Genomic DNA, 16,643 nt, shown 5'->3' on the forward strand with positions numbered 1-16,643 from the left:
GTAGTTTAGGGCAGTTTAGCATGCGTTTTGGCTCCCGTGAGAGCACTTTAGGGCAGTTTAGCATGCGTTTTTGAACAATTGGGCCACAAGGGGGGCATCAGCTGTCATTGGGTGAGGGTACACCCTGGACAAGTCGCCAGTCCATCACAGGGTCACACAGAGACAAACAACCATCCACGCTAACACTCACTCTCAGGGTCAGTTTAGAGTCAACAATTAACCTGACATGCTTGTTTCTGGGCCGTGGGAGGAACCCACACATACAAAGTAAAAAGGCCTTGTTAATTAAAAATTAAACACTGCTGGTTAAATTGGTGCCTGTCTTCTTTAAGTGGAAGTCTAAAATGGAAGTCCTGAGTCCTCCGCAGCGAGATAATGAGTTATCATTCACTACAACGTAAGCAGGGCTCATCCTTAAGGCAAAAAGTTACAAAATTATTAGAAATTCATCAAAACCACAAATGCAGCTTCTTGAAACAACCTTAGGGTATTATAGTAGTGCAAAACCCCACAGTGTTCCCTTGTTACTGCCTAAATATAATCAAACCCCCCCCACCTTAAAGGTCCATGAGCATATTCCCACCAAAGAGACTGAAAGTGGGTCATCTTCCTAACATTTCAGAGGTGTGGATAGCTTTGGTGATAGCTCTCCTTTGCATTAATATACAAAGCACTGCTTTGAAAAGAGGCTGAGGCGGCATCTTGCAGTGGTGGTGTAACCACTGATGAAGGCCTCTGCAGCTATGCAGAGAGACTGGATATATTTCCACAGACATAGCACGCATACCAGTCAGGTCTCTGGCAGGGACTAACCCGACCGCAGTTGTGCAACAAGCAACTTTAGCTCCTGTAGCAGATCCAGGCTCTATAATTTCACAGAATGACCACGGAGTTTGACAGAATTCAAAAATAAAATGAGAACGTGTCCGCAGCAGCAACACGCAGTGCCCGTTGTCTTATAACACAGAAAAACTCCAAACAGACAGTGTTTTTTTTTTTTTGTTAGGCAGGGCATCTCACATTATTGGGTGGTTATGAGGAAGTCTCACAGTGAACTGCACATCTCCTTCTGTTTGTTCCGTACGACAAGATTTATTTTTCATAAGCTGGATCCACTTTATAAAATAATTATTTCCTCATGTCAAACGGGTTGGGAAGTCAGAGGGGCGTTGACTCTCTGAACTTTGTGGTAATTTATGTGACGGTTTGCAATGCAATCCATCCAAGTTCATAACTTTTGCTTCAGGGATTTAATGAAAACTGCCCTGACATTCAAAAATAAGTTGATTTTATAGCCTCTGGCAAACTTAGTTGTTTATTCAGTAATAATACGCAGATTAACCTGCTAAAAACACAATGTTGCTCATAGTTTCTACCACTAAGAAACAATCGAAAACAGATAAGAAAGCAAACATCTTTTTTCATATCCATAGCCTAATAAAACTGAGGTTATAAGTAGAGAATGAAAAGTTTTATTGAATCTAAAACAGTTAGGACTCTGACCATTGTTGTTTCTCTGCGAGTTCCTGAAGGCCTCGTAGAACTTGGACAGGTAGAGGACCATCAGCAGCTTGTCCGGTTCTGCTTCTGCAGCCATCTCTTCTCCTGTAGTCACTGGCTGGATGCCGAACTCCCGCTCAGCCACGTCAAACGCCAGCTGGTTGTTGGCCGCCGCATCCTCCTCATTCAAAGAGTCAAAGTCACTAAAATTGAAAGAAGAAGAATAATGGGGAAGGTAAAAGGTTTCTTGTCACGTTCTCTGTATTCTCAGAATAAGAAGACTGAGGTCAGATGACAGGGAGGAACAAGACAGACGAAGAGGGGATTTTATTGGATCTAAATAACTCTAAGTTAACTTAAGTTAACTGCACTGACATGACCACTTCCTTATGTGCTATATCGACAACAACAAGGTCAGGCTGGGAGATGCACACAGCTGCAAAGAAGAGAGAGAAAACTCCTTCATTGCAAACTGGTGACAGAAACTAGACTCAGCTCTGCTGGTCTAATGTGGGCTGGGTGTGCACGTGTGTGGCTTAAATAGTCCTGCAAACAATTTCAAGCTAATCCACTTGGTGGCTGCAACACACAAGGAAGTATAGCAATTAATCAATGAAAAGAGGAGAAAAAGAAAGTCTGCTAGTAAAGGCAATTTGATGAAGAAGTTGATTTATTAAGAGCTCTGCACGAAAACTACTGAGCAGGATTTCATGGAACTTGTATGGAAATACAAAATAAACGACAATAATGTTCATGTGATCCAGCCCTGATAGAGGCATGAAAGACATGAAATTAAATGATGTTTCATCCAAGAAGCAAGTTTTATTTCTTCAACTTGTATCACCTTTTTTGGCCCAATAGTCGGCAGTTGAGTCGGGCACCACCTGGATTTAACGAAGCAAACAGACAAGAGCCTCCCACAATGTTTTCAGCTTCTCATTCCTTAAACAACCCACGTGTTCAAACAATTGCTCTTCATCAAGCAAGCAAAACAACTGAGGAGAGTTCTGAAACTACTGAAATTTGGTTCAGAACTGTCCAACACGTCATCAAAGCCTGGAAGGATAGTGGTGAACTATGATCTCTGGAGGGAATACTGTTGGGGCGAAAGTCTTGATTGTGATCATACAAAATGTCAAACTCATTCAAATCCTTTGATTTAACAGCTGTGAAAGTAAGAGCAGTTCCAAATGCGAAGAGTAGTCAAGGTATTGGGACTAAAGTAGAGGAAAACCACTTATCAGTGAGGCTAATCGGGGGGGAAGGGCTTCCATTTGCTCTGGATTTCCAAAGTGATGGGCATATCAGAGTTAAAGAAGAGTATTGGCCTCATGTCTACTGTACAACTGTGGATCCATCAGGCTCAAACTGTGGTTCAGGGAGTGCAACACATCATTTTCACCACAGAGACCAGACCGCAACCCCGTTAACAATCTTTAGGAGGTCTAACTCCTAACTTTACATCATCAATATAAGATGAGTGCAACTCATCTAACTGAGTATCATAGTGTATGTAGGCAGTGTTTGTACCATTACTGCATGTGTTTTTATGCTGGACTGAGTATTTATCTCCAGGTTATACTGTAGGTTTGAGTAACTGTATTGCATTTTTTGCACCCATCTGCACTGAGATGCGCTACTAGCTTTTTTTTTTTTTTTTGCTTGTCTGACAAATAATAAACTAACGAAAAACAATAACTCATCATCAGCATATTAACATATACACTTACGACATATTCAGTTTGTTTGCATGCATGAATTGATATACATATATACACTGCTAATATTTAGGACGTTAACAGCTTTGTGGTAAAGAGGAGTTATGAATTTAAGGGAAATTCAGGCACTACAGGAGACTTCAGAGAATCCCCAAACAATTAAGATCTCTACTAAAGTTACAAACTTCAGTCATTAATAGTTTAAATGTTGGACCGACAGAGCCACATTTCTATGGTGGCAAAAGACTCCTTTAACTGACTGGTGATAGCTGTAACCATGAAAAAACACATGTCATCATCTCCCACTTAAAAACTGATAAGTATAGAATCATAGCTTGGTGCTATGACAGGGACTGAGATGACATGAGTGCATTAGTCTACAAAATCCCTGAAGAGATGATGTCATTCCAACTCATCACTGTGGCATTTAGATGATGGTTTTCTCAGTTGTGTGTTTGTAGTCAGTGAGCAACAGACCAAACAAACGTAGGTCATCTGCCAGCGTGTTTAGGAGAGAGCTCTAACACCACAATCACTTGGATGGAGCGCCTGCAAAGTTACGCTCGACTTCAAAGTTGATTATCACTCAGGAAAATCAATTAATCTGCTACAGAGAAGAGTCAAAGTAAGAGATGTTAGTGAAAGTAGAACATTTTCACAGTACCGCAGTGCCTTACATGAGCTCAGGCCTCTGGCGGTGGACGAGGGCGCAGAGGGCCAGGCCATTCCTCCAGGAGGACGTGAGGTTGGTAACTTCCACTCCTCTGTACTCCTGAGTTTGCTTCTGACACCAGGTCAGCAGCCGGCCAGGACGCACCTCTGACTCTGCATTAGAGGAAGTGCATGTCAGGGAGGCCCAAGTCATGATGGACACACAGCGTCAAAGACCTTTTTCATGCCAGAAAGGATATAATCCCCCCCTTACTCCTCCAAGAGTGCTACATTTTATCAAGACTGGAAAGTTTCTTGTTCTCAAGCCTTTAACTTTAAAAATGTGATCCACTTCCCAGGGCTGACCCAGACTGACATTGGCAGCAGAGCACGGCTTCAGCCAAGGGCATAAACTGACCTACTTAGAAAATCTCCACATCTTGCACACTTTGATGTGCCTGAAATTGTGTAACATGGTTTCCTTCACACATCAGGATTTATCTGCAAGGTCAGACCTCTGGGAGTCGGCGGTTGTGTTACAGCTTGTTTTGATGTCTCATGGGAAAAAAAAGGATGATCTAATTAAAAGGCCTCTGGTGACATTTGCCTATCAGAAAGCTTTAACATGATTGGTTTTAGGTAAAGTCATTCATAAGCGTGGGTGGAAAATAGTCTTTTTTGGTGTCTTGTTTTATTTTATGGACCATAAACACGTGGCTTAGTTGCACATTAATCTAATTTCCAGGAGCAACAAACCTCTAATTTTAAGCATAATGACATAAATTACATAAAGTAAAAGATACAAATTTTTTTTTTAAAAATCAGTTTTCTACCTGTTCAGTACAAGAAACAACCAAATCTCTTCTCAGGAGTTGAAGGGGACAAAAACAGAATGTCTCAATAACTACAAATGAACTCTGATGCTGCTTTCAGTGTGGAAATAAGCCACCCGTTGTGTACCGTCACCAAGACTACTTCACTGCCTTCAGACTAAAGAATGAGAACCTTCAGCTGTACCAGCTGAGATAACACTCGTCTGTACAGGCCCGGTATGAAACGAGCATATCGGGTCAGCACGTGACTCAGAGGCATCGTGTCTGACCTGCATACGAGTGTAATGTAATCCAGCTTTATTGTTAGGCTAGTTAATCGCTCACTGTGATGTCAGCCTTCCTTCTTCGTGAACTCACTTAACAGCTGGGTCAGATTTATTAAAGTGAGCGTCTTTGTAAAAGCTTTCACATTCTGTGTCACATCTCAGTGATGAATCATTGGATGATCAGATAACAAGCCCCATGTTGTCACTGTCACTACTTTGTCAAATGATAATTGAAGTGGCAAGAATCTGCTTTTTATAGCAGCATGAACACCCTGCAGATGTAAAGTAATCTCATGTCTGAGCTGATGTATAAAAGCTGGATGCTTCCACTGGTTACAGCATAACAGAAGAATTTAGAATTATTTTTATGGCTGGAGGGGAGTTTGGGGAAACATTCACCTCTTCTGGACAGGTTGACTGATCTTCGCATTGGCCCTCCTTTTCCCACCTGACCCAAGTCCTGCTGACCATCAATGAACAGGTGACGCACCTGAGGACAACAAGAGCAAAGGAGTCAATCCATATGAGACTTTTTGAGCTCTTCTCAATCTTATTCACAGAGAAAATTAACAGCTGTTCTTAAAGATCATTCCAGCCCAAGTATGAAGGGACACCACACCTTTTCACATTTTTCTCCCCATCATAATTTTTGGAGCTCTTCTCTGCAATACATAACCAAAATGTCGTAATTAAATCAAGCCAATTTGTACTCAGAATTGTTCTCACCACATGGGTGGATGGACTGGCCAGTTAAACAGGAGTAAATTTAAATTGATGAGCTTCCCAGCTAGTTTAACTTGTAGCCGAGGCAGCCTACAGCACATCCTCTGCCACATTTTCTATTTTTGCCTTTTTGTAACCAACATGGCCTGCCTAATGACACTCTGACTCCTAGAACAGAGGGATTCAGGAGAAATGCAGTTTACACACATATCCTGGCAGCGACGTTTGAGAACTGAAAGTGCACCAAAAATGACTCAAACAAAAAGAAAAAAAGCCCGACCCTGTTCAGCAGTGGTGCTGGCAGACGTCTGCATGTTTCATATCAGGTTAAATATCTTCAGCTCCAACGTTTGCATGCTGGAACATAAACTTTGCACAGCTCCTCTAACCCTCACAGTGTGAGAGGAGATCTGATCTCTCAATACAGCGACAAAACTCGTCCGTGCTTGCAGGTAAACACGAGAGGAATTTTGTTCCACTTTCTGTCAAAGATCCTTTTTTCAAATACAATTTGACAACATTTAACTGGTGAAATTACCCTTTAACATGGTGATTTAAAGGGATTTAGAGAAGACAGTAACTGAATTTAGCGTTAATGTTATAAAGGGTGACCTACGCTTTCTTTGGTCGAAAGCTACGATGTGTTCTGATGCACATAGTCGAGAGCTGGACTGACCTGATGTGGGCGCACACAGCTGGAGTTCAGGTTGGGGTAGCGGGTAGAAGGGTCAATACTGTACTGTTCAAAGTTTTTACTGATGTTCTCTGTGGTGGTCTGAGGCAGCAGACGGTAAAGGCTCTCCCTGAGGGAGACAAAAAAGATCCAAGTGTGAGATTTTAGTCACAATGATCGGTATAAGGACAACACAAGTGGAGTCTACTTAATTTACTGTGTTTGTAGTCTTTAAACGGTCATATTTCTTCATGAGGTATCAAACGAATACAGAAGAGTTTGATACCCCCTGTTGGGGGGGGCCTGGGGGGCCTGGGTGTTGATGGGTCTCAGGCCCGGGCTGCTGCGACTGGTGTGACCGGGTGGTTTGTTTGTTTGTTGTTGTTTGTTTGTTTGTTTGTAGAGGTCCTCCGGGGTGGGGTGGGGTTGGGTTGAGTGGGGTGGAGCGGGATGGGTACCTTCTGGGGGTACAGTAGCTCCCGGAATATGGTTGCTGCAGGCCCCGAGCCTGGTGGACATCAGGCGCTCCTGCCCTGTGTTGGCTCCCAGTTAGCGGGGGGTGCCTATTGCAGCCAATTTTGTGGCATTTTGAGCCTTAAGGGGTAAAAACATTTTGTTTTTGCTAACTTTAAGTCGAACAAACAGAAATGTTTGAACTTTCAAAAGTCAGCATGTGACGACAGTCATTAAAAGCTTTCCTCAGGAGATGCACACATACAGTAGGAATGTGCTCCATAGTTGCTTTGGACTGCTCAACAAACAGTAAACAGCTGTCGGGACTGAGGTTAGTTTTTGTCTGAATTAAAAATTAATCACAGAGCTGACCATATACAGGACTGCTCCCATCTCAGATCACAGGAAGAGCAGCAGAAACGCACACACCTCTCAGCCAGTATCTCCAGGGGGCTCTTTCCCTGTGACCAGCTCCTCACCATCCAAGCAGTGTCGAAGGCGGCCAGAAAACCCCGAGCACAACCTGTTCCCATCGGCCAGAAGGGCTGAGAGCAGAGAACATGCTGTCAGTGTCAACGCACAGTGACCTGAAGGCACATCAATGACACAGGCCGTCATACCTCGAGCAGACTGTCTCCCACCAGCGCAACCAGTAACTGGCGTCCATGTTTCTCCCTGATCAAGGCGGCGTTCTCCGACGCGTACATGCTGGTGAAGTCAAACATGGCTACATCTGGCTGCCCGTAGTGGTTGATGGCGTAGTCCAGCGATGGCAGCTGGTAGTTTGTGCCGAAGTCAGCAGCCTCACGAGCATAGGAGAGCAACGCTTCCTGGTTGACGTTGTCAGCACTCAGTAGTCTCTCTGTTTCCATGTAGTCCTGCATTAAGAAGACGATGAGCAGGGATGGGATTAAGCAAAGCAAGAACATCAATATGCTGGAACTAAATACTTAAGAATACACAAATCTATAGTATGAGCTTTCTGCAGTATGTTATTAGCCTATTTAATATCTTCTGTTTAAAATATTCTGAGTTAAATTCCCTCTTCCTCTAAGCTGCGCGCTCAAAGACAAAACAGAGAGGAAAACTGTCTTAATCGAACTATTTTTGAACCCATAAAAGCATGCAAGGTTTAGCATGTCGGCTGAACGATCAGTTCTAACATGTCGTCCTTCCCATGAGTGATACAATCTTCCTCACTCACCCAGGATTAATCATCCCTTCATTTTTGTCAAAACAAAAACTTCCTGAGAACCAACAGGGCACTTTAGACAAAATAATAATGGGAATGATCCAGAAACAAGTTCCAGAAAAGAAACACACATTTAGAGTGTGTGAGGGCCTGGAAACGGATTTCAGGTGGGTTTTAAACAATAGTGTTTATTGACCTAAGAACTAAGGATTCACTTCAGCCTTTGCAGGACTGTTTAGATGACAAACAATGGATTCATTTAAACCTCCTTAATCTTAATGATAGCAAAGCTGAAATCATTTCATTTGGACAGCTCTACTTTGTAGAATATTCTATTTTCTACAAATTTTCTTGAGCCTTTGATTTCCTATAATCAATCATATGTGGAAACAAACAACATCTCAATCAGTTCTGTGGGTATAGATGAGTCGTTTCTTCTGTCTGCAGCTGGTACAATATGCAGCCAACCGTCTTAACTGGAACAAACAAAACTGTTATCACACAGCTCCAGTTTTGGCCTCGCTTCATTGGCTTCTTGTTTGTCACAGGATTGATTTTTATGCTTAGTTTTTACATCTCTTGATGCTCCGGCTCTTCCCTAAACACATTAATCACCCTCCAGCTAAGACGCTGTGCTCGACCAGTCACATGTTCTTAGATGTACATACAAAAGTGGGGGGCGTGGTGACCCACATAAGAATTGTTCAGAACTTCAAGTCAGTATCAAAGATCCAAATGCTCTCACTAGCATTCAGCTTTATTATGAGTGGAGCTTTATTATGTCTTAATACGCTACTTTTAATCTGTTTTTTTATCTTAATCGTCTTAACTGCTGTCTTTTTATGGTGTGTCATTTTATTGCTCTTGGTTGGTTTATCTTTTACTGTACAGCACTTTGGTTTAACTGGTGTTTTGAGTGTGTTTTAGGAATAAAACGGATACCGACGTGATGAGTGCACCATGAGGCCTCTGAAGTTTTGACCACATGTGTGCAGGCTATGATCCAGCTGACGCAGGGAGAAATCACTCAGCAGCAACGGGCAATGTAAGCTGAGATGGAGACCACAGAGGGCAGGGCAGGGTTTCAACACCTGTGTGTGGACGCTTATAGAACACGATGGGGAGAGTGAAATGATGAGGACTTGGCCTCTTCTTTTAGGGGTAGAAAGGCAGACAACATCTCATAATTCTTTGTTCTTCATGGTTACGTTAAAGACTTAGTCAGGGTTAAACAAAGGGAAGTTATGGTTAGATTTAGGGCGAGTCTGTAACCATTCAATGCAAGTTAAAACTGAGTCATTTCTGTGTGGGTGAGACAACCCCACACGGTGCTTCTCATGGACTTTGTTTTCCTTCATGTGTGTGTTTGTGTTTTCAGAAAATTAGCCTGCCATGCGCTGCTGCGTGTGAAGATTAAGAGCAGTCTTTCTAATAAGATTTAGTCTCATTTCTACTGTCTAATCTCTGCCACATATGGGAGTGTGTGTTCCTGTGGGTGTGTGTGAGATATATAAGAAAGGTGTGAGAGAGCAAGCCTTTAATTAGAGCCCCATTCATCATCATCCTCCATGGTGACCCATCGCTCACTGCTCTGGCAACCACTTAGACTCTCTGCTCTGGGATCCAGCTTTAAATACTGCGTGGGCATTTCTGGCCTGCCAGTGCATGTTTCAGTCCTAATTTTGTCAAGAAAACCCATTACATACATCAGTTGGACCTACTTTCCACAACTGTTTGGGGTACAGTATGGGACCTGTTTCCATAATAAACAGCTTGTTGTCTTCTTTGTCGTCCTACTACTTTATTGAGAACACTTATAACTAATAAAAACCAGTCTGTAACAGCAAACTGTGTGTACCATTTAGTCACTGACTAAATATCCGATTACGTCACAAAAAAGCAAGTAACACATCTTAACTTACATTTATGATGACCCCTTTGTCCAGCAGACTCTGCTTTTTTGCCGTCATCACAAAGTAGTGGGTGTTGTCTTTGTAGTAAACAATGTTCTCCAAGTCAATTCCTGAAAGCATGACCGTATTCTTTAAACAGGAACTTTTAAACAGGAACCGTACCTTTATAACACTGGTAAACAAGTTTGTCAGACTCAAATTGTACTGAACCGGTTTTTACATTTAATTGAGCTCAGACTGGCCAAGAAGTACCAGAAGAAGAAGACAGGACACAGAAGAAGAAGCTGGTAACAAAAGAGACTTCAAAGAAAAGATAGCATGCATCTCTTTTGTAAAATGTCGGCCTAGATTCTCATTTGTCCAGGTCATGATAATCTTAAGAGCTTGAATAAGGGCGACTGAACTTCTTTTTCTTGATTCTGGAAGTCATTTAACCTGCATTTCAACCTTCGGGCTGCACGGTGGTTGGTGGTTTGCATCGTCGGCCTCACAGGTTCAACTCCGGGCACTCTGGCTTCCTCCCACCATCCAAAAGCATGCATGTTAGGAGAAGGGGAAGGAAAACCTAAGAGAAACAAACCAGGGTAGGGGATGCTCTTCAGCCTTGGCTGGCAAGTCGCTTACGAGGGAAGCTGGGGAAAACCAATGCCTAAGACGGATGTACCGGGCCTCTGGCGCGTAACAGCAGTCCAGCGCAACTACGTCATGGAGACGAACGAGACAACATTTCACTGTTCTAAAACCTTTGGATCGACTGGTTTTAGAACTGAAGAAGCCTTTCGGCTTTGAGGTGAAACGTCTTCAAGAACCAAGGAAAAGAAGTCAAGTTGCCCTTATTCAAGCTCCTATCATCTCATTGTAAAATAACAATAATAAAGCGTAAAAGCACATACAATGCATGAAGCTGCAAAGATGTTCAACTACATGCTAACTTTTTCTGCTCTTTTTTCCACCAGCTAGATTGCTTGTTAGTCGTTTTGGTCCAAGAGGTAAAAGGTTAACCAAAAAGAGCCCAATACTGAGAGGTTCAAAGGGGCCATACATCACATATTGTTGGAGTCTGACGCACAAATTGAATCTCTTACGGGACGGGAGCAGTAATCTAATTGGCCAAGCTGAGCTCTAATCATAGCTCGATGTAACTGGAAGGATGACAAAGAGTACCGTCCATCATCACCATGTCTCACCTGTGTCCTCTTTGAGTTCTAGAAAGAACTTCTGGTTAAAGATGAAGGCCACACCACTGATTTCTTCCACTTTGGCCTCTGCTGTCGTGTTCCTGTTGACAAAGTTAGCCGTTATAGCGATAGCCAGCTTCCCCCGAAACTCCTTGCGACTGAAACCTGCCCAGAGAGGAAAAGAAATGTAATGTAACCTACAAGGACACAATACGTCATTAATGTTTGATTTTCAAGCAACATAATCATGACTATTCAAACAAATAAGGCTGCTGAACTGCACAGTCGGAGTTCACAAAAGCTTCACAGCAATGATTAAAACATGTTTACCAAAGCAATAATCAGTCAATTTATGGTGGAACTAAAATATGTAATGGTGTGTAACACCAGAAGAAAAAACTTCCAACATCAGTCCTGCATTGAACAGAGAACTTAAAAATCCTTTAAAAACATAATATATATCACACACAGCACTGACTCGATACACACAATCAAGCTTTCAGTTGAAACCACGTCAACAGGAAATGCTTTCGTGAATGGAAACAGCTTTGACCGCGTGATTAATGTCCTGTTAATGTGGGTCAGTGAGAAAACTTTCCTCAGGTCTCACTTTGAACCAGCTGCCAACATTTGATTTATTTCTCACCATCCAATGTGCTTCTGCGCCCGTCAGCTCCAATCACCACGTCAAAGTCAAAGTCAGAAACAGGATGGCCAGATGGCCGGATCTCTGCTCGCCACCCAGGACCTGAGGAACGCCACGAACCAAACAGGTTATTGTCAGGAGAGTGAGGGAACATTGGCAGGAAGGCAAGAGGACAGATTTGTGGGTTATATCCTGGAGACTGCGCAGCCTTTTCTGTTGAAGTGCTGATGTAAAAGGTAAACCACATTCTGCCTATGAGCCCTTCTGGGCTGCAAGTCTGCAAATAGTTTCGTCGTGTTCTCTGGAGAGCTGCAGGGCAAATGTCCCCATGGGATTTGTTTTCTTTTAAGGACAAGTTGCATATTCAAGGATGCTTAGAAAAGCCACCTCAGAGCACAACTAAAATGCAACTGAGACAAATTATTTAAATAGCTTTTGTCCACCCTCCAGGAACATTTCTCATCATTTCAGCATGTGTTACATGCGTCAAGCTTTCTATATAAAGAGGAGATATGCAGTGTGTGTCACTGCCAGTCATGAAACTTTCACATGCAGACACCATATATTTAGGAGGAATAAATATTCACCAGCCCCTGAAACCGATTCTAGCCTTTACACCGTTCTTTAAAGAGGTGAAGCTCAGATAAAGATACACAGCAGAGAAGAAGCTGTGCTTCACAGGGACAGACTTACTGTCATCGGTCTGCTCCTCTGGTGGCTCCAAGAGCTTTACAAACTCCACATTGACGTGGATCTCCACTCCCAGGATCAGGCTCACTTTCAGCAGCATCAGTTGCAGCTGGCGGATACCTAGAGTCAGTACATGTGCACATGCTGTAATTTCAAATATAAATAAGACATAAAAGCAAGGATGGAACACATTTTAAACTGGAGAATTACACTGCTATATGGTCCTTATTTCAATCCAAATAAGATGATACTAAACAACCTGAATGTGTGCACAAGAAGCAGAGATGCAACACTGCAACTTGTTCCTCTTGAGAATCAATCAGATTGGTGCAACTAAAAATATTATTAAAATGTCATAGAGCAGCTACAGAACCTCTCGCCAGAACAGTGACGCATCATTAAACTCTGATTTTAGGAAATAAGAAAGAAAAGATGCTTCCTTATTTCTGCAATGTGTAAGCAAGCTGGATTTTAACTTCCCACAATAAAGTGACCACAGGGAAACCCTAGCGAAAGCCTTTGCAACAGCAACAGGGTCGCCCGGATATACTGTGCTCAATGTTTGGAAGAATCTGGCAGGCAGATGGTTTGAACAAACCTTCGTCATTCCCAAGATGTCAAATATCAGAGTTCTGTTACAATCTTTGGTCTCTCTGAGATATTCATTTGATTTACAAAGCACCAATTTGTGATACAAGTCAGGGAGCTTTACAAAGAAAGTAAACAAGTTTAAATTCAAGGAAATACAGACAAATTCAATCCAACTATAATCCAGTTCAATAAAGTTCTGTGCAATGCAACAGTATTTAGAAAAATGGCAATTCACAAACAGCCGCTTTGCTAAGAAAAAAAACATATGGCATCGATTCAGTCCACTGCAGCATCCTTTGGGATTGATGCCCTGAATAAATGGGAAGTAGGTCGTTATCTGGCAAGCTAGAAAATTCTGTTGCAAGAGTTGATTTTAAAAGGCAAATCTCAAGTTTGCTAACCAAGACGTTTAAGATGCCCCAATGATACTAAACAGTGAAAAAAAGAATGAAATAGAGACTGAAATCCTGTCTTAAAAGTACAACAGTTAGACAGGACGGAAAGAATGCCCTACGTGTCCCATTCATGTTAAAAATAAATAAATAATCAGCAGATATATTTCATACTGTAACAGTTTCATGAATGGCCATGGCCCAGCAGCTCCTATTTTCAGGAAGGAAGGCAGGGCTGCACATACAGAGAAGAAGTTACAGTGAGATACCGTTACAGTTATACCCTCAGCAGAGCTCATCTTTATAAATACACGACACCGTTACCAAAACCTTTCAAGTGTCAATGGAAACGTCCCACCAGGGAGGTGCAGTCAACACAACCATCATCATGACACATGTAATATAGAGAAATGTCACTTTTTGTGAAGACGACTTTGGCTTTGAGAGTTAACAGCGGCACATACGTAAAGTAGGCCCTATTTTACTTTCAGTTTGGCTCCAGGTTATTTTGCATGCTTTCTCTTGAATCAGGCAGTATAGACCTCACTTATTGATAAGAAATAAGAGTACTGAAGATATAAAACAGATTTCCACTCACTTATGTGGTCGATGGCGCCTGCGCAGAACTTGCCGTAAAACTTCTTGGCCCCGAGGCCCCTGAGGTCATGAATGGTGTAGGGCCAGAGGTGGAGCACGTTGTTCCTGGAGAAAGTGTCTCTCTTCTCAATCACCACCACTTTGCAGCCCAGCAGGGCCAACTCGATGGCTGTCCGCAGACCACAAGGACCCCCACCAATGATCAGACACTGGAAAAGGTTAAAGAAACCACAGCAAGGATAAGAAGGGAGTAAAAAGAACGAGTCATGCAGGACTGTAATCAGACAAGATTACAGAATATGTATGCTGTGGCCAAATGTAAGGATTGCAATAGCATGTATGAAAGGGGAATTGTTCAATTGAATTAACTGAATAAATAAATCACTTGTGAGTAGACAGAAGGCTTTAGTTGTCCTTTGGATGTAGATAGTTGTTCTGATTTTACTTCTCTTAATAAGAATTCCGACAAACCCACAGCATCCAATCTTTCCAGCACAAAGCTGGCAACAAGCTTGTGAATGTGGTGGAGCGTTAAGAGAGACTCAAACATTTTCATGAGGAATTGATGAAGACCAAAACAGAAGGAAACCTGATGATCACAGATGAGGAATGGGAGAAGCGATCCAAGTTAACAGCATTTTCAACACTGCGGAGAAAGTTTTCCTGGAAAAACCTTCACAGCACAGCACAAAAGAGCTTTAGACTGCTGGAGATAAAGTGGGTTGTCAGAGTCAAATCATGGCATTATAGTGACTTTCTGAGAGGAGGATCCCGGCTCGAATCCAGCCTTGGGTCTTTCTGTGTGGAGTTTGCATGTGTGGGCTCTCTCTCCAGATACTCCAGCTTCCTCCCAACATTAAAACACATTCGGAAGTCTAATTGGTGTCTAAATTGATGCTGTTGGTCCTGTGATGGACTGGCGGCCTGTCCAGGACGCATCTGACATGGAGAAACTCCAGAAAAGGGGGTCTTGACCTAATTCTCCATGACTCATGTTTGAAAATGACATAGGTTTGTTAATGAAATCCCAATCTCTTAGAAACAAGCAGTTCACAACTCTGGGTCTTCCTTTAACGGTGTGTAAATCAGTCACTTTTCCAAACTGTAAACTGGGACGTCTGCTGCGGTAAAACCAGCAGAAGACATCTTATTTCAACTGGTATGCACTTTATCTAAATCTCATAATCCTGTTTAAAATCAAAAAGATCTACATCTAACACTCGATGGCTGCAAATATTTAAGAGACGAGACTTTAAGAAAACTACTATGAAAAAATATGACTGAACCAACAGACTTTTATTTAACCGAGTTGCACATGCATTTTATTATAACTCTTTACATGCATGATGTAAGCAGGAGCTTTTAATAAACTTCTTCCATAAATTGAAACTTAATTACTGCGGTGTACGCCATTATTTTCATACACTGCTTGCATATTGTCTGTGTATCATCAGTCACTCTACTGCCATTTATCATTTCCACCGGGTACCCAAAATGCTGCTAACCAAAAGATTTGAAAGTGGCGGGGGCATCTTCAGAGGTGATACCGGTATTTTCCAACGTCATTCTGGCTGCTCACTGCTTTCCCTCTTGCTCCTCCTCTTCTTCTTCTTCTTCTTCTTTTCCTTCTATTTCTTTAGGTTCTGGCAAGCTGGACGTAGCAAAGGCACATTACTGCTCCTACAGGTCACAAATAGAAGTTTGGATAGCTCACAAATCTAGCGACAGATTTTTAACGCGTCGAGAAATATCGGCGACTTTACTCTCGCGAGATCTCGTCACACCCCTCGAAATTATTACTTTAAAAACAGTCAGTATGCAGCACATTGTAGACAGTTATTGGTCACGGAGAAGCTCCAGTACTTTACCCTTTTATCTAATAGGCAGTTACAGTATCAAACCATTTTTTATTTCCTTTCTTATTTCTTTTAAATTGGCAAAAGCTGAGTTTGAATTGAATTATGACATCCTATTTAAACACTGCAAACACAAGAAGAGGGAGTATGCTTCATAGCATTAGTGTGGATTAGGGTCACATCTTACAGTGGGGTCTCTTCCAGTTTCTCCAACAAGGAGAATGAGTCAAGAGAAAAGCAACAGAGAAGCATGATTATGTGAAAAAGAAAATATCTTAATCTGAGTCTTGATCAAAGTTTAATTTCCAGGTCAGCACGAAGTTTTCCATTTTACGGATATATGGGACATCAGCCGGCAGCACAAATAGGACAGCCATTTGGGAAGATATCCTTTAAAAGTTTAAGAGTATAAATCTTTGGGGAGTATGATTTGAGCCATCTTCGTTGTAAAAGAAGTGAACAGACAGACATAACTCATGAGTTCTCAGCCCTTCTGCCCTCATTTAGAGCACCCAGAGAAGCACCCACCCAGCTTCAGCTCCTCTATCTTTCTCCAAATAGCAGTTTCTCTAAGAAAAAATGTCTGGAATAATAGTTGCGCTGTTATTTTTGGCCAACCCTCAGCCCAACCCTTCTGTGTTAATCTCCCCTCTGCAAGTCTCTGGCCCACTTCCCCCTCCAGGATGTCTTATCTTTCCCTTCAGATATGAAGGCTCTCTGTCACCACGCCGAAAGTGCTGCTTAAAATGTGCAACGTACAACAGCACAGGA

The 16,643-nt window shown here is 42.3% G+C and overlaps 1 protein-coding gene across 5 annotated transcripts in view; it reads right to left on the reverse strand.

The window, feature by feature from the left end:
• mical2b (microtubule associated monooxygenase, calponin and LIM domain containing 2b) overlaps nucleotides 1-16,643 on the reverse strand; it is a 56,969-nt gene that overhangs the window by 23,498 nt on the left and 16,828 nt on the right. For all 5 annotated transcript variants that reach the window (XM_072386607.1, XM_072386606.1, XM_072386610.1 and 2 more), the window contains exons 3-13: nucleotides 14,018-14,225; nucleotides 12,440-12,556; nucleotides 11,747-11,848; nucleotides 11,110-11,265; nucleotides 9,932-10,032; nucleotides 7,438-7,695; nucleotides 7,247-7,362; nucleotides 6,368-6,494; nucleotides 5,368-5,458; nucleotides 3,896-4,043; nucleotides 1,504-1,703 (exon numbers count right to left, since the gene is read on the reverse strand). In XM_072386607.1, the coding sequence (XP_072242708.1) occupies nucleotides 1,504-1,703; nucleotides 3,896-4,043; nucleotides 5,368-5,458; nucleotides 6,368-6,494; nucleotides 7,247-7,362; nucleotides 7,438-7,695; nucleotides 9,932-10,032; nucleotides 11,110-11,265; nucleotides 11,747-11,848; nucleotides 12,440-12,556; nucleotides 14,018-14,225 (1,624 nt within the window). The remainder of the gene's footprint in view (nucleotides 1-1,503; nucleotides 1,704-3,895; nucleotides 4,044-5,367; nucleotides 5,459-6,367; nucleotides 6,495-7,246; nucleotides 7,363-7,437; nucleotides 7,696-9,931; nucleotides 10,033-11,109; nucleotides 11,266-11,746; nucleotides 11,849-12,439; nucleotides 12,557-14,017; nucleotides 14,226-16,643) is intronic.

Source organism: Leuresthes tenuis, unplaced genomic scaffold (genome assembly GCF_036924035.1).
Source record: "Leuresthes tenuis unplaced genomic scaffold, fLeuTen1.0.hap1 SCAF_5, whole genome shotgun sequence".
NCBI lineage: Eukaryota > Metazoa > Chordata > Actinopteri > Atheriniformes > Atherinopsidae > Leuresthes > Leuresthes tenuis.